General features: G+C 37.6%; 1 protein-coding gene across 2 annotated transcripts; it reads left to right on the top strand.

The window, feature by feature from the left end:
• The first annotated feature begins 20740 nt into the window (after nt 1-20740).
• Nucleotides 20741-25068, top strand: LOC113300377 (phosphate transporter PHO1 homolog 3-like). Of its 2 annotated transcripts, XM_026549596.1 has the most exons (12): nt 20741-21120; nt 21307-22043; nt 22162-22444; nt 22546-22666; nt 22755-23005; nt 23106-23364; nt 23459-23563; nt 23650-23694; nt 23797-23946; nt 24061-24339; nt 24432-24568; nt 24695-25068. In XM_026549596.1, the coding sequence occupies exons 2-12, from the start codon at nt 21383-21385 to the stop codon at nt 24795-24797; spliced, it is 2394 nt and encodes a 797-aa protein (XP_026405381.1). In that variant the 5' UTR covers nt 20741-21120; nt 21307-21382; the 3' UTR covers nt 24798-25068. The 2 variants fall into 2 exon arrangements, with proteins under 2 accessions (XP_026405381.1, XP_026405380.1); XM_026549595.1 differs by lacking the exon at nt 20741-21120 and having other exon boundaries at nt 21212-22043.
• The last annotated feature ends 1491 nt before the right edge of the window (nt 25069-26559 follow it).

Here is a 26559-nt window from a genome sequence, read left to right as displayed (position 1 = left end):
ATGATGAATGAAGATTATTTGGGAGAAAGGGCATCGCCTTCGTTTGGGGGGAAACGCAGCGTGTGGCATTAGAGAATCTCAAACAATGCCTCGTTATCCAGTAATAGGAGCTCCTCTATATTTGTACACAACGTTTACCAGTTTAGCAATAGGGGCTGTGCTGCCACAAGACATGGGGGGAAACAGATTATCGCCTATTAATTAAGTTAGCCGGGTCTTACGTGAAGCGGAACTAAGATATCCATGGGTAGAACAAGCGTGTCTAGCTCTCGTCTATGCGGTACACAAGCTACTACCGTACCTTTTAGCGCACGAAACTATTGTGGTAGTGATGATTTTTCAAAATGGTTGTTGTAGTTGTGGTAAAAACTGGGTTCTTTTCAGACTTGTGAAGGAAATAATTTTTAGACTTAATAAAAATAAAGATAAAACAAATTAAATTCAAAGGTGAAGTAAATATTATGGAAAGACCAGGGTTTAGAATTTCACCATTCACCAAAATTCATGTGATTCAATAATAATTATTATCATGCAGTTCTAGACATTATAATTCAAATCAAAAACAATTGTGATTCTAATCATTGCCTAAATCAGATTTTCAAAACATTCATTGTTAATCGCAAGCATGAAATATCAAAAGCAATAAACCAAGCATATTTCATCAAGAGAAAACACAATTAATTAATAAAAATCATTTATTCAATTTTTATTCGGTGCAATTAATCATAAAAGGATTGCATAAATAAATTTAAATGAATTTTACCACATAACTTTTGGAAGAATGGCTTCCTCCATCACCCCTGGGATTGGGTTTAGCTCCTCATCCAAAAAACACACTCACAAGATAAATTGATGGCTAAAATAGGTGTTTTTATTGATGTATATAAGATGAAACAGGAATTAGCAACGCTGTAGAAGTGTTAAAGCGTCACTGTTACAAAGGGGTAAGTGCTGAATATAATCGATAGAAGTAAACTGTTGTAGAACAACGACACTTGGGTATTGATATTAAGACTGTTGAAGAACGAAGGACTCAGCGAGTCTTTTCTTCGTGTTCTTCAGGATCTTCAATGGTAGCAGCAGCAACAACAATATCTCCTGTAACTTCTTCTTCTCGTCTATCCTGAACTCTAAACTCTCTCATAAGGTTTTCTAACCCTTCTATGATATAAATACAACTATTTATAGGCTTTAAATCCCCTAGAAACTCGATCGAAATCGTTGAAAATGCCCATTACTCTTTACGGGTAGTTGGGAGAATAATTCCCTTTTTGTTGCGTTCCACTGTTTTGTTAGCTATTCTATCGTCTCAAATATCTTCTAGGACTTGGACTCAACTTATTTGAAGTATATCCCACGCAAGACAATCCCTTAAATCTCTCAAACTAATCTCAAACCCTAAACAGAGAAGCCGTATCCTGTTGGGACTTTGATCAATTATTCCGACTTATCCAGCCCAATTGGATGGGTCTAGACGATTGCATTAGGCCTGTTATGTCTTCTAGAGTCCGTAGGTACCAAATACACCCGTTTAATCTCCTCAGAACTCGCTAAGAATTCAACTCCAAACTGTTGTCGCTGCAGCCAATTCTTCCCGCCAATTTCTGTTTTGAATTTTGAAGATGACCTCCCCCTATCCAGTTTCGGTGTCCCTTTAGTACATGCCCTGAAATGGGGTGCCCCTTATCCAAATTAGGGGTGCCTTTAGCAATTCTTCTGGGATGTTTTCTGCACTTTTTCAGGGTTCCTCCGAGGTATTTCCGGTACACTATCAACGGCAATCCAAGGGCCACATTTTTAGCCAATTTTGCCGCAAATCCTTATTTATCCAAAAACACCTACAAAAGCATAAAAGACCATAATAAGTACAAAATCGAGCACTAATAATATATACAAATGAGATGTATTAGACACATAAATGTGTCTATCAAATACCTCCAAACTTATTATTTGCTAGTCCCGAGCAAATCAAAACTACAAAATAAAATCCTAACTCACTGTCGCAGGCATCGTCGATTGCATTTAGCGTATGCAATAAGCCTTTAAACCCCTAGGTGTCTCTAGTGGCCGAGTTATAGTCTCGGGAGGGCTTACAAGAGATATACCCACAAAACCTGTACTCCAGACCTTAGCTATCTACGCAGAATCTTGGAAGGCACTAAAGAATCTCCTTGGTTGGCATACTTATTGACTACAGGAAGAAGTACCCTGATGCGAAATTCCAATTGCTGTACACGAGTTTGCACTCAAGCATACTAAAATTCATATAAAGTGACATAGCTCTACTCAGATAGTTGCACTATGGACATCATATTCGGAGTCAAAACTAATCACATGGATAGATCAAGAAGATGGATATAGAAAAATATATATGGTTTTGATGTTTACTAAGTGAACGGCGTTTCCCATATCTGTCTGAAGGCCTCCGCCAAAATGAACCTATCCTAATGGATTGAGATACTAGTCTGACTAATATCAACATACTGGATTATACAAGGGAACCAATGGTCGATAACCTAACTCTAGGTCAAGACAACTGGCATATACAAGGGTACCAGTGGTCGACTTTATTGAATTTATTCCTTTTGGTCAAATGGTCTGGTCTCAATTTTTTTTTTGGTATCTCAATCACTCTAATTCACCCTAGCATTGGTAACAACTTGAATCGTGAGCCCCACCTAATCACTTAGAGTAACATAGTTTAAAAACAAAATAAAATAAAAATAGAAGTGAAAAGGACTCAACGAGATATGGTGAAACTATCATGTTATTTCTAACACCTGAGCTTTGTGCTTTTATGAATAGACTCTTTACATGTTTCCATGTAATCAGATTGGTTCCTCAACTCCTACAACCAAAATGCTTCCATCCACTTAGATTAGTTAGTGCAATCCTTATAGGCATAAATTTCTAGGCTCTGGAGTTTATTTATTATGCAACTAAAAGGTTTCTCCCATACCCCCAAACTTAAATCTAACATTGTTCTCAATGTTCTAAAGATGAAATTAAAAGCATGAACAAGGAGAAACTGTTACCAATGAAGCAAAAGAGATAAGGAAAGATATTAACGTGTAGCTTGAGCATGGGATACCTCCCAAGAAGTGCTAAGTTTAAAGTCTTCAGCCAGACTTAGGAAAGGATTAGTCAACTCGAACCATAAAGTAACAGACGAAATAACTGCGGGTCTTTAAAACCAAAAAGAGCTGACAAAAGGAAACTGCAGTGAACCAAGAAAATGGACAATAATAGCATGCCCTTATCTAGTTTCCTGATAGCTATCGCTAATTACGGTCCAGGTTCAGGTTCTATGAAAGGGTCTAAATAGAATATTTTCATTGGATGTGTTTCTTCATAGATGGGATTCGAATCACTAGGTCTTAGAGTCTGTAGAAACTCAAATATGATCTTAGAAGCGCACAATAATAACCTAAATAACTGAGTATCCTCTAAGTCAATAAGATTTGACTTACAAAATTGACCACAATGAGAGTAGTGGTCACTCTTAAGCAAATGTGTCGATTCTAATTTCCTAAAGCATTTAGGTTTAGTCTCACAACTTAATATTCGACACATTTGGAATATAAACGTTCCCACATTTGGAAGAAAACTATTTGGTGGGAAAACAAAGTCAATCTGGGTATCATAGCCTGGGAAAACCACATCAACCAGAGGATGGGTTTCTAACGACTGAACTTTTTTCAGGACATGATTAGGTTCGGGAAACCTAGTATGAAGATAATCTTGTAAGATGGTTGAGGTATGGATATCAAGTCCTATGTGAGGGGACTTTCTGAGAGTTAAAGGTAAAGCACTAGGAAAGTGATAATCACCCCCAAATTTAGAGTTTTCAGTGTCTCTAGATAGACTAGTCACAATCTCCCTAATTTCTAGATCATCAGATTCTTGGAAGTGGTCAATTGATTCTTATAAGTTTTTATCAGGTAATGCATCTTTACTCATCTCTACGGGTCTATGTTCTTCATTTAAGATTATTGTTTCTAAGTCGCTAGACTCTAAAACAACATTTTCAGAATAAACCCGTTCCTCTAAACCACTATCGGCTTCGTAATCAAAAGGAAATACTACATCGTCTAAAACGGTGGTATTCCTAATCAAATCCTCGTCCTCTTGAATAGGTGAATAATCATAAAAATTATTTGGATTTGAAGTAGAAATAATATAATCACTATAAAGCTCAATTGGATTACTAGATTCCTGATCACTATGCCTACATATTTCAGATTCTTCATCACTACTATCCTCATCATCATAATAGTACGAATATGATTGAACCTTATATAAATAAGTAGTGTTACCAATTATAACCTCGTTATCTTGATTATGTGAAAAACTATCTTCATTCTCAAGGGTATTATTGGATACACTATATTGGCAATTCAAGTTATTTTGAGCAATACTTTCGTTCATCTCTAACTCAAGTCTACGTGTCGACTCAGCTATCCTCTCAAGGATCTCTTCCAAAGAAAGTTCCCTTAGTGTAGGATCTAAGTTTTGAGTTAATCTATTGAGGATATCTTCTACAGATTCAGTTGTTGTTGCAGTTCTTTCGTCCATAACTACGTTATTCACCTCATCTAATTTATACGTCGATTCAGCTAACTGACGTGATGACTCAGCTAAATTCCAGAGAGTCTCTTCTAGAGAAGGAATATGAACTGAAGGATCATAATAAGGACTACTTTTCAATAGTTTGATTGCATCCTCTAGAGACGAAGAACTAGTACTATAATCTTCTTGCTCGTATGACTGATGCACGTGTGGATAGTAATTGGGCTCACCATGGTATGATCCATAACCTTCAAAAGGTTGGCGTTCCCAGCCACTATTCACACTATGGTCATAATAATGTCCATATTGTTCAGTTGGATAATTATATTCATTCTGATGGCTATTATAATACCAGTTTGACATTTTAACTGCAAGGGAATTCTAAAAAAGCACAAAGAAGGCTGACTCGACCACCACAAGCCTATTTTATCTAGCAAACAAAAAGCATGATGGCTCCCTTAGATTGTTTCTAGACTATCTTCTATCTCTCGAAGGGGAATTCGTTACAGTTTGAGCAACCCCTCTAGATCAATCTGAGCTAATGTGAGATGAAACTGAGGCGAGGGAATCTCAATGGAGATTTGATACCCACGGCCTCACCGGCATTACAAGGCGGCTTGTTTCAACTCCCAGAAGTCATCATGAACTTTGAAATTTCTTAAAAGGTAACCAATATCCTTCGAAAAAGTTTCCTAACAAGCTCGATACCCTATAGGTCTCTTTCTAATCAGATTTTAAAGCTTGGGTTCGCGTTAGGTTTTGTTTTCCTAAAACGGGCAAGAAGGGAACGGTGATGAAATCCGAACCCTTATCTTGTTTAGGCCAGGCCTTGCCCTTTACTAGGAAAATAAAGACAGTCTGGTTCGTCCTCAAACAATTAGCACCTTAAGGAGTACAGTAACTCGCTTGCAGGGGATTCACGAGTGTTTCGATTGGACTTACCTCCCGTACCAGACGGGGGATGAACCGTTATCGTCGACTCGGGCCACGACTCCTATGCCGTGTGCGAACCCGAGGGGCCGAGGTGATATTGTAATCACCGTCCTTCTCTGCACACAATTTAATAATATTTTTTTTATTAATAATAAGACCCTTCCGTAGGGTTAAAAAAAATAAAAAAAAATGTCCAAAAGTCCAGAATAAAGTCCAAAAATTATGAAAAATAAAGCCTATTTACAAATTCTAAAAAAAAAATAAAAAAAATAAAAGCTATATACAAAAATAATAATAATAATAACAATTAAATCCTAAAAAAAAAAATTATGTCTTTTTTTTTCTTCTCTTTTAGCTTTTAGCTTTAAGCTTTTTGTTCCCAAGTCCTTAGTATTCCACTTCGAACCTGCAAATCAAAGACACACCCAAAGAAACGTAAAAAGGAACAAATGAAAATAATTAAAAAAAAAATCTAAAAATGCTACCTAAACACAAATCCGCGTCGGCGGCGCCAAAAATTTGATGATTTTTCAAAATGGTTGTTGTAGTTGTGGTAAAAACTGGGTTCTTTTCAGACTTGTGAAGGAAATAATTTTTACACTTAATAAAAATAAAGATAAAACAAATTAAATTCAAAGGTGAAGTAAATATTATGGAAAGACCAGGGTTTAGGATTTCACCATTCACCAAAATTCATGTGATTCAATAATAATTATTATCATGCAATTCTAGACATTATAATTCAAATCAAAAACAATTGTGATTCTAATCATTGCCTAAATCAGATTTTAATCGCAAGCATGAAATATCAAAAGCAATAAACCAAGCATATTTCATCAAGAGAAAACACAATTAATTAATAAAAATCATTTATTCAATTTTCATTCGGTGCAATTGATCATAAAAGGATTGCATAAATAAATTTAAATGAATTTTACCACATAACTTTTGGAAGAATGGCTTCCTCCATCACCCCTAGGATTGGGTTTAGCTCCTCATCCCAAAAACACACTCACAAGATAAATTCATGGCTAAAATAGGTGTTTTTATTGATGTATATAAGATGAAACAGGAATTAGCAACGCTGTAGAAGTGTTACAGCGTCACTGTTACAAAGGGGTAAGTGCTGAATATAATCGATAGAAGTAAACTGCTGTAGAACAACGACACTTGGGTATTGATATTAAAACTGTTGAAGAACGAAGGACTATGCGAGTCTGTTCTTCGTGTTCTTCAGGATCTTCAATGGTAGCAGCAGCAGCAACAATATCTCCTGTAACTTCTTCTTCTCGTCTATCCGGAACTCTAAACTCTTTCCTAAGGTTTTCTAACCCTTCTATGATATAAATACAACTATTTATAGGCTTTAAATCCCCTAGAAACTCGATCGAAATCGTTGAAAATGCCCATTACTCTTTACGGGCAGTTGGGAGAATAATTCCCTTTTTGTTGCGTTCCACTGTTTTTTTAGCTATTCTATCGTCTCAAATATCTTCTAGGACTTGGAATCAATTTATTTGAAGTATATCCCACGCAAGACAATCCCTTAAATCTCTCAAACTAATCTCAAACCCTAAACAGAGAAGCCGTATCCTGTTGGGACTTTGATCAATTATTCCGACTTATCCAGCCTAATTGGATGGGTCTAGACGATTGCATTAGGCCTGTTATGTCTTCTAGAGTCCGTAGGTACCAAATACACCCGTTTAATCTCCTCAGAACTCGCTAAGAATTCAACTCCAAAACTGTTGTTGCTGCAGCCAATTCTTCCCGCCAATTTCTGTTTTGAATTTTGAAGATGACCCCCCCTATCCAGTTCCGGTGTCCCTTTAGTACATGCCCTGAAATTGGGTGCCCCTTATCCAAATTAGGGGTGCCTTTAGCAATTCTTCTGGGATGTTTTCTGCACTTTTTCAGGGTTCCTCCGGGGTATTTCCGGTACACTATCAACGGCAATCCAAGGGCCACATTTTTAGCCAATTTTGCCGCAAAGCCTTATTTATCCAAAAACACCTACAAAAGCATAAAAGACCATAATAAGTACAAATTCGAGCACTAATAATATATACAAATGAGATATATTAGACACATAAATGTGTCTATCAGGTATCCACGACGAACCCGATAGAATATCGATCCTCTAAACCCGTCTTGACAGGGAGGACTGCTCGATGGTTGCTCCAATTGTCTGAATTCGATCTCAAGTATCAACGATCGAATGAAATGCGTGGACAGGAAACATCCGTTCTGATAGTTATGTTCTGAGGAGAAGGAGACGACGAGGTACATGAATACATACCTGGCGAGGTGGTATCCATAGAAACCGACAAACCATGGATCAAGTTTTTTGACGGGTCATCCTACGGAACTAGAGGAGGAGCCAGGGTAGTAATTGAAGCCCCTCAAGGCGATCTACAGTCGTATCCATTTAAGTTGGACTTCCCGTGCAGTAATAACGTCGCCGAGTATGAAGCACTAATCTTAGGACTCAGAATGACAAAAGAACTAAACTTGGGGAATGTAAAGATAAAAGGAGACTCAAAATTGGTAACAAATCAAGTAAATGACGACTTCCATGTCAAAGAACCACACTTGGAACCCTATCAAGCGGAATCCCAGAGCCTGATTCACCAAATATGGTCGATGCTGGATCACACAGGCAAGAGTGGGAACCGACACGCGGATGCTTTGGAAACCCTGGAAAGTAAGATGCAATTATACGGTGAAGATGAGGCTAACGGTAAGAAAAAGAGAGCTACACAGCACCTGGAAGGAGGACATATCTTTCGACGAGGCGGATGAATGAAGAAGAATGTATATCAAGGACCTAACCAGAATAAATGACGACTGAATATTGCCCACCCAAGCACTAAAACAATTTGTGGTAATTCAGGGAGCCTAATACTATCGTCCTGCTGGGGGAACCCTCGCAAGATGCGTAAATTAAAGGGAGGCGGAGAAAATACTCCAGGAACTGGACGCAGAAACCTGTGGACAAACTGGCACCGTCCATCTCTACAGAAAGCTTCAAAGATCAGGAGTGTATTGGACGAGCATGTCAGTATAAGCGACATCCCTCCAAGATAGTTGTATCGTTTGCCTAGCTCCACCTCAACCTGCAGAGGTTTTCACACCCGATGGAATGGATTGGAGACAACCATACATCGACTACATCCAACATGGTAAGCTACCTAGCGAAAGACAAGCAACGCTAAAAATTCAAAAGAAAGCGGCGCGTTTCTTCATGAATGAAAATGTACTTTACAGAAAAAGCTATTACAACGCGATCTTACGACGCCTGTCTGATCAGGAGGCGATCGAAGTCATGACCCAATCCCACAATGTCGATCACCAAGGAATGCGAAAGTTATTCCTACAACTCTATGAAGGAGAATTCTGTTGGACAACCATGGAAAGCAATACCGCCGAGCATGTTAGAAAATGTTTGAGCTGCCAGATGCATGTGACATTAATCAGTGCCCCCCGCACTTAGTGACACAGTATTGTAACACCGTGGCCGTTCCATATTTGGGGGTTGGACCTTATAGGTCCGATTAACTCAACGTCCTCAAAGCGCTAGACGTACATCATAACCGCCACTGAATACGCATCCAAATAGGTCGAAACGATACCCCTTTAATGTTACGCGAGAGCAACTGTGACCGCGTTTATCAAAGAGCACATCATCTAAAGATTCGGCGCGCCTATGATAATCAGGGCAGATAATGCCAAATCATTCGTGACCAAGGACGTGATAGATTTACTTCGACAATAAAACTCGAGGTTGCACGCGTCGACCCCCTATTATCCCCAGGGAAATGGGCAGGCGGAAGCAACCAACAAGACGCTCCTCCGAATCTTGAGAAAAACGGTACACGATCACCACAGAGAGTGGCACGAACAATTATCGCTCGCGCTATATGGGCGTACAGAATCTCGAGACGTAGCTCAACGGGGGCATCACCCTATTCACTAGTTTACGACGAGGGCGCTATACTACCCTCCGAATTAGCGGTACTATCAACAAGAGTAGCGATGTCCAGTCACACTACACCGGATGAAGTAAGTCGTTTCGCACACCTAGACACGATAGAAGCAATGAGGGGACGAGCAGAGCGATTTGCAGAAGAATGTAGGAAGCGTGCAACTAACTATTACAATCAGGGTGTCAGAGAGAGAACTTTCAAGGTAGACGACCTAGTCCTCAAAATCTCCCCTCACGTGCAACGAAATGCCAGCACAAGAAGATTAGCCGCAAACTGGGAAGACCCGTTTAAAGTAAGAAAGGTAGCAAATAGCGGATACTATAAGCTCAGACGAATGAACGGTACCAAGGTTAAATCGCATATCAATGTCAAATGGCTAAAGAGTTTTCACGCGTAAGACACCTAATGTACAAGAACTTTCTCCACATAATAAAGATTAAGGTTGTCAACCACTAATGCGTACGAATACCAAAAGGCTATGGTAGTGCCAAAGGCGCCTGGTCGGCTGACAAATCCAAAAAAGGCTGCGGGAGTGCCAAAGGCGCCCGGTCGGCTGACAAATCCACAAAAGGCTACGGGAGTTCCAAAGGTCCCAGATCGGCTGAAAAATATACAAAAGGTTACGGGAGTGCCAAGGGCGCCTGGTCGGCTGACAAATCCATAAAATGCTACGGGAGTGCCAAACGGTCGTATGAAAAATTTACAAAAGGCTACGGGAGTGCCAAAGGCGCCCGGTCGGCTGAAAAATTTACAAAAGGCTACGGGACTGCCAAGGATCCCGGTGGCTGACTAATTTACAAAAGTTTAAGGGAGTGCCAAGGACGCCCAGTCGGCTGACAAATTTACAAAAGGCTACGGGAGTGCCAAAGACGCCCGGTCGGATGACAAATTTACAAGAGGCTACGGAAATACCAAAGGCGTCCGGTCGGCTAACGAACCTACAAAAGGTCATGAGATGCAAAAATGCGCAGTCAACTAATAAGACTGCGAAAACTACATATACTAGGGGGAAAGTAGGCGTGTTTTCCCACCCATCCACAAAGAAAAAAAAAGAGAAAAAAAATAAAAAAAGGGGGAGGGGGTGTAAGCCCGTTTGAACTCACCCCACCCACCCCCCACAAAAGAGAGGGAGCAGGCGCGTTTTTCATATACCAGAGGCGCGTTTACACCCACCCAACCCGCCCATCTTCCACAAAAGAAAAGAAGTAGTAGGCGCGTTTACACCTTCCGACCCACACACCCAAAAAAGAAAAAGAAGGTGGAGTAGGCGTGCTTGAAACTATCCCACCCACCCTCTACAAAAAGAAAGGGTGAGTAGGGGCGTTCGAAACCGCCTCAGCCCGATTCACCTCAAGCATTATACAACGCCTCTTAAAGAAAAAATAGGGAGAATGGGAGGAAGGAAAGGGGTAGGAACGTTTGACCATACCCCCTACAAATCAGAAGCAAAAGAAGGGGAGGGAGAAGGGAAAGTAACGCCCCATCCAAAACAAATAATAGAAAAACAACACTAGCAATTGTGGGACAAATGAACTACCAGCATGAAAGTATATACATACAGAATAACAATCCCCGGACGGAGACACACAAAATAAAAGATATCCCCAAAATAAATATATAGAAAATGACAGCGAAGTATAAACAAAGACGATGAAACAAAAATAAATCAACCCTCACAGCCCGACCCACAACTTAGCCGGCTATGAACGTACGACAACGAGCGATATCCGCATCCAAGGTAATCACCATCAAGCGCCCTTCATCACAATGCACATTGGCCAAGTGAAAAAGCGGTGGTCTAACAACCACACCCAATATTTCGTTTAGCAATCTGTATGGACTAACTCCAATATAATTCTGAGAGCACCCACTAATAAAGCGAGCTCAATCAAGAAATATATCCAAGAGTTATATCTCTATTTCACAATGTAATCAGCAAATCAAACAAATAGAAATCTGTGAGCCTGATTATTATGTGAAACAACTTGAACGGTACCAAATACCAATGTTCAAGTGTCAATCAATTTATATCAACAACCAAAGGTTGGATTATCTAATTGATTGAATTACGCACAACATGTGATATTTCAATTATATAAACAAATATAATGCGGAAAAGAAATAACACAGACACCAGAAATTTTGTTAACGAGGAAACCGAAAATGCAGAAATCCCCCGGGACCTAGTCCAGATTTGAACACCACACTGTATTAAGCCGCTACAGACACTATCCTACTCCAAGTTAACTTCGGGCTAGAATGTAGTTGATCCCTAACCAATCTCACACTGATCAAGGCACAATTGTGTTCTTTACGCCTCTTGAACCACGCCGGAATATGCGCACTTGATTCCCTTAGTTGATCTCACCCACAACTAAGAGTTGCTACGACCCAAAGTCGAAGAATTGATAAACAAATTTGTATCACACAGAAAAATCTATTGAATAGATAAATATGTCTCCCACAGATATACCTATGAGTTTTGTTTCGTCTTTTGATAAATCAAGGTGAACATGAACCAATTGATAAACCGGACTTAGATTCCTAATATTTTTCTTTATTTCAAAATGGAACAAATTTCTTTCTCTACCACTTCACCACCACCACCACCAACATTCAACTACCATTCCACCACTACCGTTCAATAACCACTAAACTACCAACCGCGACCACCGCCACTCCTTCACCACCAACAAGTCCTCCACCACCACTAGTCTATTTCCGCCACCACCACTATTCCGTCGTCGTCGCCGCCACCTCCACCACTGGTTCAGATATTTTTGTATCAACAACAGTAGTTGATCCATTTCAGTTGGACCAACAATGGATGTTTATCCATTTCAGTTGGATCAACAGTGGATGTTTATCCATGATGATGGATCAACAGTAAATGGCATAAAACTGAAATTGATATACCCTTGATAAACAGTAGAAGTTTATCCATTTCACAGTAGAAGTTTATCCATTGCAGTTGGATCAACAGTATAAGTTTATCCATTTTAGTTGGATCAACAATGGATGTTTATCCATGCTGATGGAAAAATGCTACCATGTCATCAGCTGTAGTTTCAGATCCACCATCAAAACCATCAACCACCATTAATAATCCATAGCAGCAACCGTCACTGTTTTCTATGAAGCTTCAACACCAATTCGAACCACCACCACCGTCGCCACCAGAACCACCACCGCCGGTACGCGTACGAGTACGCATACTTAGTTCCCGGACTTCCATCAACCATCCAGTACGCATATACTATGGTTCACGGTTTTGGAATTTACACAAATGTGAATACGTACACTATGTTTATATCAAAACATGGTTATATATTTTAAATCCTCATTTCAATCATTGAAACATTCTTAGAAGACGAATAGTTGTCTCACATAAGCTATTAGCTTCAAAGCAATTTTTAAGTGATCGAATGATCAATATGAAACATTCCAAGTCTACACCAAATGACTATCTCACACAAATCATGTAAGGTTTTATAAGGCGATTTTCACATGATCATCTTTTGAATTGCGTCAACAATAAAAGATGAACTTGGTTAAAGCGAAAGCTTACCAACACATATTTATAGAAATAGATAAGCGAGATAAACTCGACTCGAAATATCAAATGTGTATAATTGAAGTCTATATAGCAATACGACTTTTGCTTCAAATAGGAGATAGAGTGATAGATGAGTTCAAGTTTCCACATACATTTTGTTGATGAAGTTCCACAAGTTCCCTTGAGTTGTTCTTCGTCTTTATTCGAAGAACATCGTGGAGTCTAAAGGTCAACTACACTTACTATCCTATTCCGAGACTTAGCTATAAGTAGACTAGAAATCAAGACTTATAGTTTTGGCAACTAAACTTGACAAACAAGCTTGAGATAGCAACGCTAGCGAGTTCGACCGAGCAGTGCTCTAGCAATCTCCCCTTTGTAAATTTTAGTGACGAAACTATCAATACATAAGGATTACAAAATAAATAAACTTTGTAGCTTCTCATACAAATGCTTGATCTTCTTGGTTCTTCAACATTACTTGAAATCTTCATCACTTCCAAGTACTTCAATGATTCTAAATGTGTTCAACTCAGCATCATAGTTGTTGAAGATCCATAGGTATAACAATAATTACACAAGATTGTTTTCTTATTGTTATACAGTGTCTTAGTATTATTACACGGCGTCAAAGTCCAATTGTATCACAACTTTGACAACAATACTATGGTGATATGTATCACTCCCCCTTAGTCAATACTTCATCTCACATGAAACCCCCCCCCCCCTACATAATGATCTGTAAACATATGTATTTCTAGTGTGAACTATACATTAATTCTCTCCCTTTTTGTCAATATAAATTGGCAAAGGTACGAAACTAGTGGGATCCTAATGAAATTTTCATAGAGATACTTCATGATCAAAAGAGAATCACATACCAACTTTGTTTAGATGCAATCATATAACCGAAACTAAATGCATTCATCAAGGAATTTATACAGATACAAGATAACCCCTACAATATTCCACAACCGCACTCCCCACAAATATTTGGCAATTAAGCACAAGTTCAAATAAGAACTCTCCCCCATAAAATGTCATTCCCAAAAGAACAACAAGAGTGACCTTAATTTCACAAGAAAAGAAGGATTTCTTTGGACATTAACAAATCACATGAAACATGAATTTGTATCCAAAATACTCAATTAAATTAACCACAAGAGAACCCACGATTAATTTAATCGGAAATGCTCAACTTAAGAAAACTTACGGAGCCACACAATATTTGCACTAGAAGTGGATCAAGAAAAGACCATAACTGCGGAATATTCAAAGATTCATTCTATTTTTAATCAATATTTGCATAGAGACATATAATAGACTTAATCTTTTGTAAACAAAAGTTCATCCTATCTTCCATCAATATTTGCATAATGACATAATAGGCTTAACTTTTGTTGTCAAGAGTTCATTCTATCTTTTATCAATATTTGCATAATGATGTATGATAGACTTAAATTTTGAGCACTTATGGGACAATCATAGTTCACGGACGCAAACACACATATCCCATAACAAGTTGCAATATATAAACCATAAAGATTAATACTGCAAAATCATCTTCCAAATAAACTTTAGAATTTAAATAAATAAATCTAAAAACGTTGGCAATAGCTATGTGTACTCACAATAATGACTATTCCAAACCTTAGTTATCCTTCTTAAAACACAAGAATAAATTATCATAAGAAGTTTCCTAGACATTACGACCTTTGATGAATTCTTTATCGTCCCCGAACTCCTTGTCGTTAACAGCCATTGGAACATAGGGTTCATGAAGATAGGAGTTAATTTCAACAAACCTTCTTGACTGATGCCGAACCAGGGCCTTCTGAATTTCAAGAGTCCTAAAAACAAAAGTCTTTAATTTTTGCATCTCCTTTCTTATTTCCTTCAACTCTTCAAGAACACCAGAAAATTTCTAAAGATTTGAAGGGACAACCCTTGGATTTCTCACATTCCTCCTTTTTCTTTTCAAATTTGACGGTAAAGAGATCTATTTTTTTCCTTCATGATTGACAGCTTAACAATCATATTAACATCTTTCACATCAGAAGTTATGATGTTTGGAGTCTCCATAGAAATATGGGTTTGTAAGAGATTCACAGAACAAGCTCCACAAGCAAACTTGTGACAGAAAAGAGTTTTCAAAGAAGTAAAAAGGAATGTAGGGTTACGAGACCTTTATACAAACTAAGAGGATTCACGTACGCTCAATTATCAGCCCTAAAGAGGGTATAATTGTCGATTTTAACCCTTCTTTTAAAGAAAAAACAAAAAGGAACGGCTTTTTACAAATCTAGGCCTTATGGTTTACAAAACTAAACCTCTTTTTTTATTTCTTACAAAACTAGGTATAAGTTGACCAAAAGAAATGGATGGAAAGTTATCCCAGTTAAGTGAACTTAAAATGACAGAACAGTCCTTTGAATCGATGATTTAAGTCTATGTCACTGATTTAACTTGGGGCATCGTTTCATTTCAACCCATGTATGTACTGTAATCACCACCATTTCCGTGTCATCATTCTCAGAACCAAAGAGAACGCATCATTCTCAGTTTAACCCATCTATGGGTGTATATAATCCATAACCACCATGACTTCAACCCACTTCTGCCTTGTTCTTTCTCAACTTAAATCATATATTAAAAGAAATAAAGCTCCTCCATTCTCAGCACCATTTTCTTAATCATCTCACTTATCGGCAAAACTCAACTCAAAACCACCTCGAGATACTGATCACAGTCTCAGGCCACTTCTGATATGTTCTCGTCAACCATACAAGCCATAGCTAGCTTGCCAATAGTTCATTTTCTTCATGTTTGGCAGCCACAACATCCTATCCAAGACTCACTCATTCACCACTGCCTGGCGATGACAAGACTAACAACTCTTGATAGTGAATAAACCATTCAGGCATTTAAGCAAACACCTGATGTGCATTTTTTTTCTCCCGGATAACGTAGTTGTTGTTGCTCTCAAAACCCATTAGTATCCTTACCTGCAATTGCAATCATACAACCCATTCAATCATTCTTAAACATTTTTGAAATAACTCAGCATCAGCATCTTTTCCAATGAATCACCATCATTACCCTTCACAGGCAAAACCACCTTCCTCTGCCGATTGCCACAGCTCAATTCAAGATTTCTCAACGTTCTTTTAAAAGTTTGTGTACAAAGGCAACATGACGCTCATCGATTTTCAAACTGACAAACAATTTCTGCCAACCAGGCATCTCTGAAGCTTTTAGACTTATGCTCAAATACTCATCCATTGTGATGCAATCAGTCTCAAGTAAATTATCCAAAGCTTTATACGTAAATAAAATGTGTAGGTTCTATAAAAAGTCATCTATATTTGTTTTATTTTTTCATTATAAATTTGAATTAACACAAATCCATTGGATTATCCGCACCCAATTCGTTTATTCGTGTATCCATTGGATGCAAATCCGTCGGATGTTGGATTGGATGCGGATGCCAAATTTGAAACTCGTAGTGGATTGGATTGGATGCGGATGAGGTAAAAACCGGTCCATATCGGCCCATACTCACCCCTAGTTGACATGGAAAACCATGTAAGTCTAATCCCATCCCGTGATCATATATTAATTATATGTCCTTCCTTTCCAAACCCAACAAATATATCCTTATTCAACAGTAAATATGTCCCTACTTTTTTATAACCTTATCCATTTAATATTACATTACCTTAATACCGCCTTCTAACACAATTTTTCACAATACAAACACCAAATTCCATGTTCATTCAAATGCGAGAACCCATTTGTTTTCATGTCACAGATCCCCTTTAGTTACTTCCACAACTTCTTATCTCCCTCGAATTTGAATTCCTGTAGCAATTACTCTCGCAATTGAACTCGAGCACCACCCATAATTTCTACTCAAAATCGTGTTCTGTAGATGTACACCACCTGCTGATCTCAAGTATACAACATATGTCTTCATTCACTCTCCCGTTTCATTCTGTGTTCTCGTCATTCAGGAAATTCGGCAAACAGGTTGTGTTCCAGTTTCAGTGCGTCAGAAGGTAGCTTCTTGCTGATTTCTTAGCTCCTCCTTATGTCTTTCTTGATCTGCAAAGTTACATTTCATAACAAACCCACATTCATAATCATTTCCAGAACCTGAACAATACCAAACTTGGACGTACATCACCACAAAACCACCGACAAAGTGAGTACTCAGTGTTGTTTACAACCAACCCATTTCTTCACTGATTTTGCCCGAATCTCCAATTCTATGAAACCCAACCTTTCACGACCTTGTACCTATCATTTCACTGATTCAACAGCAACCACTCATGTCTCCATATTCTCATCACAATTAAACTATTGAATCTCCTCCACCAATACTCTCAATCAGCAAACTCATCACCAAAAATCATTTCAATTCCTCATCAATTTCATATTTTCATCTTAACCGCAGATAACCACACATCCCTAATTTCTTTGTAACATCTCCAACTAGAGTCAGATTGCAAATCCGACCCAAACCCAACTCAAATCCACCATCAACTTCTTGTATTTCATCACCATCTCTCAAATCAACTGCAACTCATCCCTATCTAACCTTGTAACCACAATCAAAACCCTTTTCTCAGCTCGCCTTCAACATACGCCACCCTTTCTGCAGCTACCACTATCTTTCTCTGAAATCATCTCAAACCCTAGATTTTCTACATTAATCTCTTTTGTTTTCGGAAACGGATGGTGAAGAACAGAGATGTGAAGAAGAACAGGAAATGAGGAACTGAATGAATGGATTTTAGGGTAATGATGTATATTGTATTAAGTTACAGTCGTTCAAAAATCTTCGAGATTTCCTGATCTTGGATTAGGGGTTCAGATCGAAATATGTGAGAGGAAATAACTATACTACTGACACGTAAGGAGAGGGCATTTTAGTAATCTCAGCCAGTTAAAGAGATCTCCATGAACGAGATTTTGGTGGGATATTGACCTGCCATCAAGAGATATTGACTGAGATAACGGAATGAGATGGAATCCGTTCAATTGGCCTAGTTTTGTAAGAAATAAAAAAGTGGCTTAGATTTGAAAACGAGGTACCAAAACCAACCGTGCTACTTGACCCGTTGTATAACAGCGGGGTGACAGCGATTTCCGACGTTGCAATCATCGTGGCTGAGAGTTGTATTCCTTTCTATCCACGTTGCCAAAAAACTAAAAAATAATACATAAAAGTGAGAGAGCGAAAAGAACTTTCATTTTTAATCAGAAATTACTAATGGAGTTCTTCATCGTATCATTCTTCCGGATTAAGAAATCGCATATAATACTTCTAGAGTTTAAAAGAATATCGTTGTTGTTGAGAACTTGGTTAGTGTTTGAAACTAAATGGTAGTTTCATACAATATTTGGGGTTTATCCATGGAAGTTCGAATTTAACAAACCAGTATATATACAGACAAAAGCTTTTGATCAAAACTTATAGTTGGTAAAACTCTAAGGATTTGAATTATTCGAGATCTTAATTCTTGTTACCCTTCTATATAACTTCATCTCATCATACTAATTGCAGCATTTGATTTCAAAACCATCTAACTTGTTGATTTTTATCAGTAGTTTCGAAATTTTGATTTCTATGGCCGTTATATATATATGATGATCATACTGATTGAGTCTTATTTGATCGATTATTTTTCTCTGTTTAGAATTTGAATTATTAACAGATCACAACAGAAACCTCAAAGTCAAATGTCTAATTCATCATTAAGGTTAAGAATTGACACTTTAATCTTCTCATCAAGACAAGAAACCCTAAATTATAATGAATCCTTGCAGAACTAAGAAGAAATAACACGAGTTTTCTAGTGAAAAAATAGTGAATATTATGACATGTAATACACGTAGGATAGCCACGTCAAAGTTGTGGTCACTCAGCTGTTATAAAGCTGTCTATATAGCATTTTCGGTACCAAAACATGCCTATTTTTGTATATATTCCAAAAAGGAAAGACCATTCCAATACCAATTTATGATATGAAAAGATCAACCAGTTTTTAAACCAAACAAACAAAAGAAAAAAAATGCTAGAGAAGAACTTTCTTTTTAAGACCTGAATGTGCTTAACTCTTGTCTCTTTGAAATCCGGCACTTAAGACAAGATGCATAACCAACACACTTATGCTGTGTTGGGGTGAACAATGATTTGTCCACCTTGAAGTTTTTGGAAAGAGTTCCTAACTACTTCTTCCACAAAATGCTTAGACCTTGTTCTTTTTCGGAGAGGAAATTTGTTTACATACCTCAGTCGACTTTTGAACAAGTTTAAGCTTGTTTGCTAATCGATTTGCTCTCCGTTGAAGTTTGTTGACATATCTTACTTTATGCTTGTACTTGAAACAATAAGAGAGTCTGTGACCCTTAAGGGTACAATAAGAACATGTCAAAGTGGAGGATGGTTGAGACACCGTAGGGGAGCAAGCTGCTAGACAAATTGTGGTACCTGAAACATTAGCAATAGGATTTCCAGTAGATAGAGAAAAATCCAATTTATCCTCAGAAAAATCCAATTTATCCTCCAATATAGTTGAAGAAGTTTCTCCAGGAAAAATATCAAGATTGATGTGAGTATTGCTACAATTATAAAAATTAATATTTTCAGCAAGGAGTGCAACACTTGATTTTTCATCTTCATTTGAATCATAACGATGAGACATTTCATCATGAGTTGCAGTAAGACCTTTATTCCCAGTGTATTTTCTATGATTTGGACACTCATTGAATAAATGACCAAAACCTTTACCTTTGTTCCAGGAAAAATGTTTACTCCCTCCGTTCCACTTTAGATGATGTTTTAGGAGTTTTCACGCAGATTAAGAAATGGAGAGAGATATAAAAAAATTCTACTTATACCCTTGAGAAAAGTCTTCAAGCATTAATTGCTATTAGTGTATTGTGGGAAAAATATGAAAACTATCAAGTAATGTGGAACAAGAAAATAACCCTAAACAATCATCTAAAGTGGAACGAGGGAGTATTTATTATTTCAATTTCTGAGCTTTCAAAACAAAAAAAAAAAAACAGTTGAAGCATTCAAACATTTTTTTTCAGTCGTTTTGTATTACTATTATTGATTAGTGCTATATCTTTGGATATTACAGTAATGAATATTTATAATACAAAAATGGTCACTTAATTTGTAAGACGGCTATTGTTGACTACCGCCGAGTGATTTGATACGACAAGAATGCTTCCAAAGAAGTTAGTTGAAAAACAAAAAGATGTTCTTCCCCTATGTTTAATTCTATCACGGTGCTGGTTTGTGGTGCATTTAAGGAGATAAGAACCGGTAACATGCCCAGTTGCCCACAGAGTCTATCACCCTAGTTAAGGTGGGGTACTACAGGCAGCTCTTAATGTCTTTGGTACAGTGAGTGAGGCAGCCGCAGCCTGGTTATAGCTGGTCAGCTGTATGGTACTATGAATGAATGTGGCTTGACTCATTTAGTTTTTTTTTTTTTTTTGGCGACCCTTTTACCATTTGAGTCTTTACTTCTTTTTGTCGGTCTTCTTCTTTTAATGCTGTTAGCTGCAGTCCCATTCTGTTTCGCTCATTCCACCTGTAACAGTGGTTGGTGGTTACTAAATCAACAAAGACACATATTTCTAGTTGATTGCAGAATAATACCTTATACTGTGATATAGGTTGTTAGGAAGGAAAGCAGCCAACACCGGTGACAGAGTCCCAACTCAAAATTATTTTTTCAAGTTTACTTTTTTCTGCGAATAATATGATGATATATTTCATGTACTCGTTGCGTATCTTATTGTTTTCTGCATGCAACAATTTAAGTCTGTTACTGTTCTATAGACATATCAATCAGGTATGGGGGCGAAATTAGTTAGATTGGGCTTAATAGTACACTAGTAGTTGCGGAGGTAAGTGTATTAATTATTTAACCCCGCCTAGAAATCAACAGAAAAGTCTTCCAAATCCAGCCTCTGGATTAGTTGGGTTGTCGCTATGGGATGCAACTCTAGGATCTGAACAAGTGAGCTAGCTGATGATCTGATTTTATCCACGTACGTCTAGATTACTGTCTTTTCTAGGAGTATTATTTATCTCGGAAGTTTTTCTTGAATATATTGATAGCATTACTTGATGTACCGTGTTTCTCTGTTCTTTCTTGCTAGACATAGAAGAAAAAACTCATCACATTTCTTATCTACTTATTCTTTTTTCTATTCATTTCCTTGTTTTTTTTATAGGCACGGGAGATTCTATATATCTGAGCAAAATATAGAACAACTCTTGCGGTGTTAACTGAGCTAAAAGTTGTTAAAGATGAAGTTCGGGATGGAGTTCAAGTCTCAAATGGTACCGGAATGGCAAGAAGCCTACATGAATTATGATTATCTGAAAACCCTTTTAAAAGATACTCAAGATTTTAATCATAAAAATAAACCACATCATCCTTCATCACCCCTGAAAAGAACTATGTCTCTGTACAAATCTTTTAGTGGTCTTACTAGTCTTAGCAGAAGGTACAGTAATTTAAGAAGTCCTAAAGTATCAGGAGAAGCAGATCATGGGGATATTGAAGATCAAGTCATACTAGTTACTGCTGTTGATAATAATCAACAAAATCATGATCATCATTACGAAACCAAGTTTTTGAAGTCATCTAACGTTGGAGCTGAATACGAACTTGTGTATTTCAGAAGATTAGATGATGAATTCAACAAAGTGAACAAGTTTTACAAAAGCAAAGTTGAGGAAGTTATGAAAGAAGCTGATTTGTTGAACAAACAAATGGACGCTCTGATTGCTTTCAGGATTAAAGTTGAGAATCCAGATGGAACTAATCATCATTCCGTCAATTGGTCAGTCGAGATGAATGAACTAACTTCTGGTGTTGCTGCTTCTGCTGCTGCTGTTTCACTTACGTCACCTAGAGTTGCTTCTCCGGCCACTGTCACTATTTCAGCACTTCCTTCTCCGACCGGTACTTCTAGATCGTCCCTTATTACATAGCTCTGATCTGGAAGATATGTCGTTATATTTAAATAAGTTTCATATTTCAAAGTAATCAAGTTACTGAATGTGTGCTGATTTTTATGCAGCAATGCCGCATATGGATGCTATTAGTACGGATGATTCTGTTCGTGGTGGCAGACGATTCACTGATTCAACTAGTACGGATGCAGTTAGTAGACCAGCTTCATTAGACGTCCTTAATCATGTGACCTTCAACAATACACTTGATACACCACGATCAACCATAAAGGGAATGCTTAAAAACAACGAAATTACTTATGGAAGAAAGAACCTACATAAAGTTGAACAGCAACTTCAACAAGCTTTCGTTGAGTTGTATTCAGAGCTTCGACTTTTGAAGAGTTTCAGGTAATTTATCGTTGTTATGTTGATTTACATTCATGAATCATATCTTGTTTACAGGTTAATTGAACCTGCTCTTTTTGTTTTCTAATTGCTGGACGAAACAGTTTTTTGAATGTCTTGGCATTTTCAAAGATCATGAAGAAGTACGACAAGATCTCTTCAAGAAACGCATCGAAATCTTACTTACACATGGTGGATAACTCCTACATTGGCAGTTTTGATGGGGTAAGTTTGCACTGTTAGTCTGCGTTTGTCTTCCTTTTCCCAATCACTATGAATTAATTTTTGTTATTTGGTTTGTCGCGCATTTCAGGTTACTAGGCTTATGGAGAGAGTGGAAGCTACCTTTATCAAGCACTTCACAAATGCAAATCGTAGCAAAGGCATAAGAATTTTGAGACCAGCTGCAAAGAGAGAAAGGCATAGAACTACATTTTCCCTGGGTTTCTTTGCCGGATGCGCTTTAGCTCTCTTGGCAGCTCTTATACTGATTGTGCGTGCTCGTAACATATTAGGGACGGAAGGGACTACGCAGTACATGGAAACTTTGTTTCCCCTTTACAGGTAAGTGAAAATCCCCCTTCTGACTTGATAAGGATTCTGTAATACGCTGTTCATAGTTTCGTATATGCTCGCTTACGCAATGAATACTTGTTGTTTGTAGTTTATTTGGTTTTATTATCCTTCATATGCTCATGTACGGGATGAATATCTATGTCTGGAGACGTTATCGGGTTAATTATCCATTCATATTTGGGTTCAAGCAAGGAACTGAATTGGGCTATAGGGAAGTCTTCCTCATAAGCTCAGCTCTTGCAACACTTGCACTGGCAAGCGTACTCGCAAACTTAGATATGCAAATGGACAAGAACACCAAAGATTTCAAGACCCTGACGGAATTAGTCCCGCTTCTGTTAGTCCTTGTAAGATACCATCTCTTTCTTTCCGAGAGATGTTCCAGCTTTAATCAAATGATGAACTAGTTAAGCTAACATATGCAAATATCTCTCTGTGCAGTTTGTATTTGCAGTAACGGTTTGCCCCTTCAATATCGTATACCGTTCAAGTCGATATTTCTTACTCGTTTGTTTGTTCCATTGTATTTGTGCTCCCTTTTACAAGGTAAATCACATACTACATTCCATTGAGAAATAGAAATGTCACACAGCAGGAACAGTACGTATATTGATATTTTTCTTGCTTTTCAGGTTGTCCTACCAGATTTTTTCTTGGCAGATCAGTTAACTAGCCAGGTTAGATCCTTATTCTTGGTGTTCACACCGTGTTTATCGACACGTCAAAATTGGTTATCTGGAAACAATTAAAGTTTACTATGTTCTTCTTCTTTGTTTCAGGTCCAAGCCATAAGGAGTATTGAATACTATATTTGCTATTATGGCGGGGGCGGTTTCAAATCCAGAGATAGCTCTTGCCAGAAGAGCGATGCATTTAAAGTTTTCAACTTCATCGTGGGGTCAATACCATATTTATTCCGTTTATTTCAGGTTCGCTAAATTTGTTTTCCTCTTTAGATCAAAACTTGGACCTATGCTGAACCATGAATAGAGTAGATAATATTTCCAGCATTCTGATGCTAAATAGCTTGTTCTGTTTTTCAGTGCCTGCGCCGTTTATTTGAGGAGAAAGACGCAATGCAAGGATATAATGCAATAAAGTACTTCTCAACAATCGTTGCTGTGGCCATCAGAGCAGCTCATAAATTGAATAACACGACAGCATGGTTCACACTGGCAGTACTGAGTTCAGTAATTTCAGCTGTTATTAGCACTTACTGGGATATTGTTCTAGATTGGGGACTTTTCCAGAAGAACTCCAAGAATCGGTTTTTGCGAGATAAACTTCTTATCCCGCAACAAAATGTTTACTTTGGAGCCATCGTAAGTTACCACTGACACTAATAAGCTGATATTCTCGAATGACTTAATATACAGTTGTACATCACTGACAACATTATGGAATTCAAATGCAGGCACTCAATATCTTGCTTCGATTCGCCTGGTTGCAAACTGTATTCAATTTTAAACTTTCTTTTCTACATATGGAAGCTATGGTCACCATCTTTGCTTGTTTAGAGATCATTAGGCGCGGGATATGGAATTTCTTTAGGTGCGTAATAATTAAAGCTTAAATTTATTAAAAATGCAATCACATTAACCTCACTTTTATCATTATAGCCAGTGCATTACTCTCAGCAACGCAATTGTACTAAATATATATGGGTTGATGTTTCAGGCTAGAGAATGAGCATTTGAACAATGTGGGCAAGTATAGGGCATTCAAATCAGTACCACTGCCTTTTCACTACGATGAGAATGATGACGATAAAGATGAGTAAGATTCACCATCAAGCTATGGCCGGAAATATCATTCACGAGGATTTGAACTAGCCATATGATAATGCTTGCATGGAAACATTAGAAAGCCGTTGATTTTTCCAATATATCAGATACCCAAGCCATTCATTGTAGTTTTGATTGTAAATTAGTACTTTTCTGTAACATTAGAAAGAGTTCGGAATCACGCTGGGAAGAGCGAAAGCTGCAAACTCGCTCTTGCTATAATACTAAATAATATTTAAATGGGAAAAATACGGTTTGGTCCAAAAACCAGTCCAAAAGTACTGTTTAGTCCATCCCGAGTCAACAAGGTACATATTAGTCCAAAAAAGATGCAAAGACATTAACATCCTTCACACGTTTTGTAATCCACATGTGTTGCGAATTAAAACCGTTATTTTTCTCAATACCTGAACAAAAACTAGATGAAAAAAACGAAAAGAAAATAAATCAAAATAATCATTTAACCGAGAGAAAAAGAAACAAAAACTAGTGAAGATTCAAATCAAAAACCTAGCTATGGATGAACATCGCAGCAGCAGTAACATCATGGTGAAGAAGACACAACAACAAAATAGTCCAGAATCATCATCTAAATCGAAATCAATGAATTAAAACAAATCAAGAGATTTAAAGAGAACAAAACGACGACAAACATTAGATTCAACATCTAATCAGGTAGTAAAAGATCCAAAACCATCATTATCTAAAAGGAAATCGGTGATTGAAGAGAAATCAAGACCTTCAAAGAAGAAAAAACAACAACAAAAGAAGATTCAACATCTATTCAAGTAACAAAAGATAAGATCATCAGCTACTTTCATATATTGGACTGTTATGTGTGTACGAGTGCTATTTTGTCAGATTTGTTGTGATAGTATACAGATCTGTACACCGACGTGTTGTTTCAGGGATGTATGGCCTATTATGTGTGTATGAATGCTATTTTTGTTAGATTTGATATGATAGTGTACGGATCTGTACAATGACATGTTGTTTCAAGGATGTATGGCTTGTTATGTGTGTCAATGTTGTGTTTGTTTGATTTTTTGTGATAGTGTACAGATTTGTACACCGCAGTGCTGTGTCAGGGATGTATGGACTGTTTTGTGTGTATGAATGTCGTTTTTGTTAGAATTTTTGTAATAGTGTAAAGTTTTGTACACCGCAGTGCTGTTTCAGGGATGTATGGATTGTTCAGTGGGCATGAATGTTGGTAGTGTAAAGATTTGTTGTGGTAGTGTACAAATTCATACATTGTAATGTTATTTCAGGGGTCTATGGATTGTTATGTAGGTATGAATGTTGTTTTTGTTAGATTTGTTTTAGTTGTGCACAAAGTTGTACAACAACATGTTATTTCAGAGGTATATGGACTATAATGTGAGTATGAATTCTATTTTACTTAAATTAGTTGTGGTTGTGTTTAGATTTGTACACATGTATGATAGCTCAAGGATGTATGGATTATTTCGTGGGCATCATGATGTTTTTGTTAGATTTGTTCAGGAGTTACATACTTGTACGTCGTTGTGTCATGTTATGGGCGATATGACATGTTTTGTGGTTTTGAATGTTGTAGTTTTTCCATTTTTATAGGTGTGTACATACTTGTACTCTGATGTATCATGTCATGGACATATGTCATGTGTTTGTATGAGCATGTATGTTGGATTTGTCAAATTTTTGTAGTTGTATACATACTTGTACACCGATGTATCGTCTTATGGGAATATGACCTATTTTGTGGTTTTGAATGTT

Source organism: Papaver somniferum, chromosome 7, assembly GCF_003573695.1.
Source record: "Papaver somniferum cultivar HN1 chromosome 7, ASM357369v1, whole genome shotgun sequence".
NCBI classification, from domain to species: domain Eukaryota; kingdom Viridiplantae; phylum Streptophyta; class Magnoliopsida; order Ranunculales; family Papaveraceae; genus Papaver; species Papaver somniferum.
The sequence above is the reverse complement of the archived record's forward strand: the minus strand, read 5'-3'. Positions and strand labels throughout refer to the sequence as shown.

What these genes read in the sequence shown, in the direction of transcription:
- LOC113300377 (XM_026549596.1), top strand. Translation starts at nt 21,383, where the DNA reads ATGAAGTTCGGGATGGAGTTCAAGTCTCAAATGGTACCGGAATGGCAA. An exon ending in CGACTTTTGAAGAGTTTCAG is followed by an intron (nt 22,445 to 22,545) that starts GTAATTTATCGT and finishes TGGACGAAACAG; the next exon opens with TTTTTTGAATGTCTTGGCAT. An exon ending in CAGATCAGTTAACTAGCCAG is followed by an intron (nt 23,695 to 23,796) that starts GTTAGATCCTTA and finishes TCTTTGTTTCAG; the next exon opens with GTCCAAGCCATAAGGAGTAT.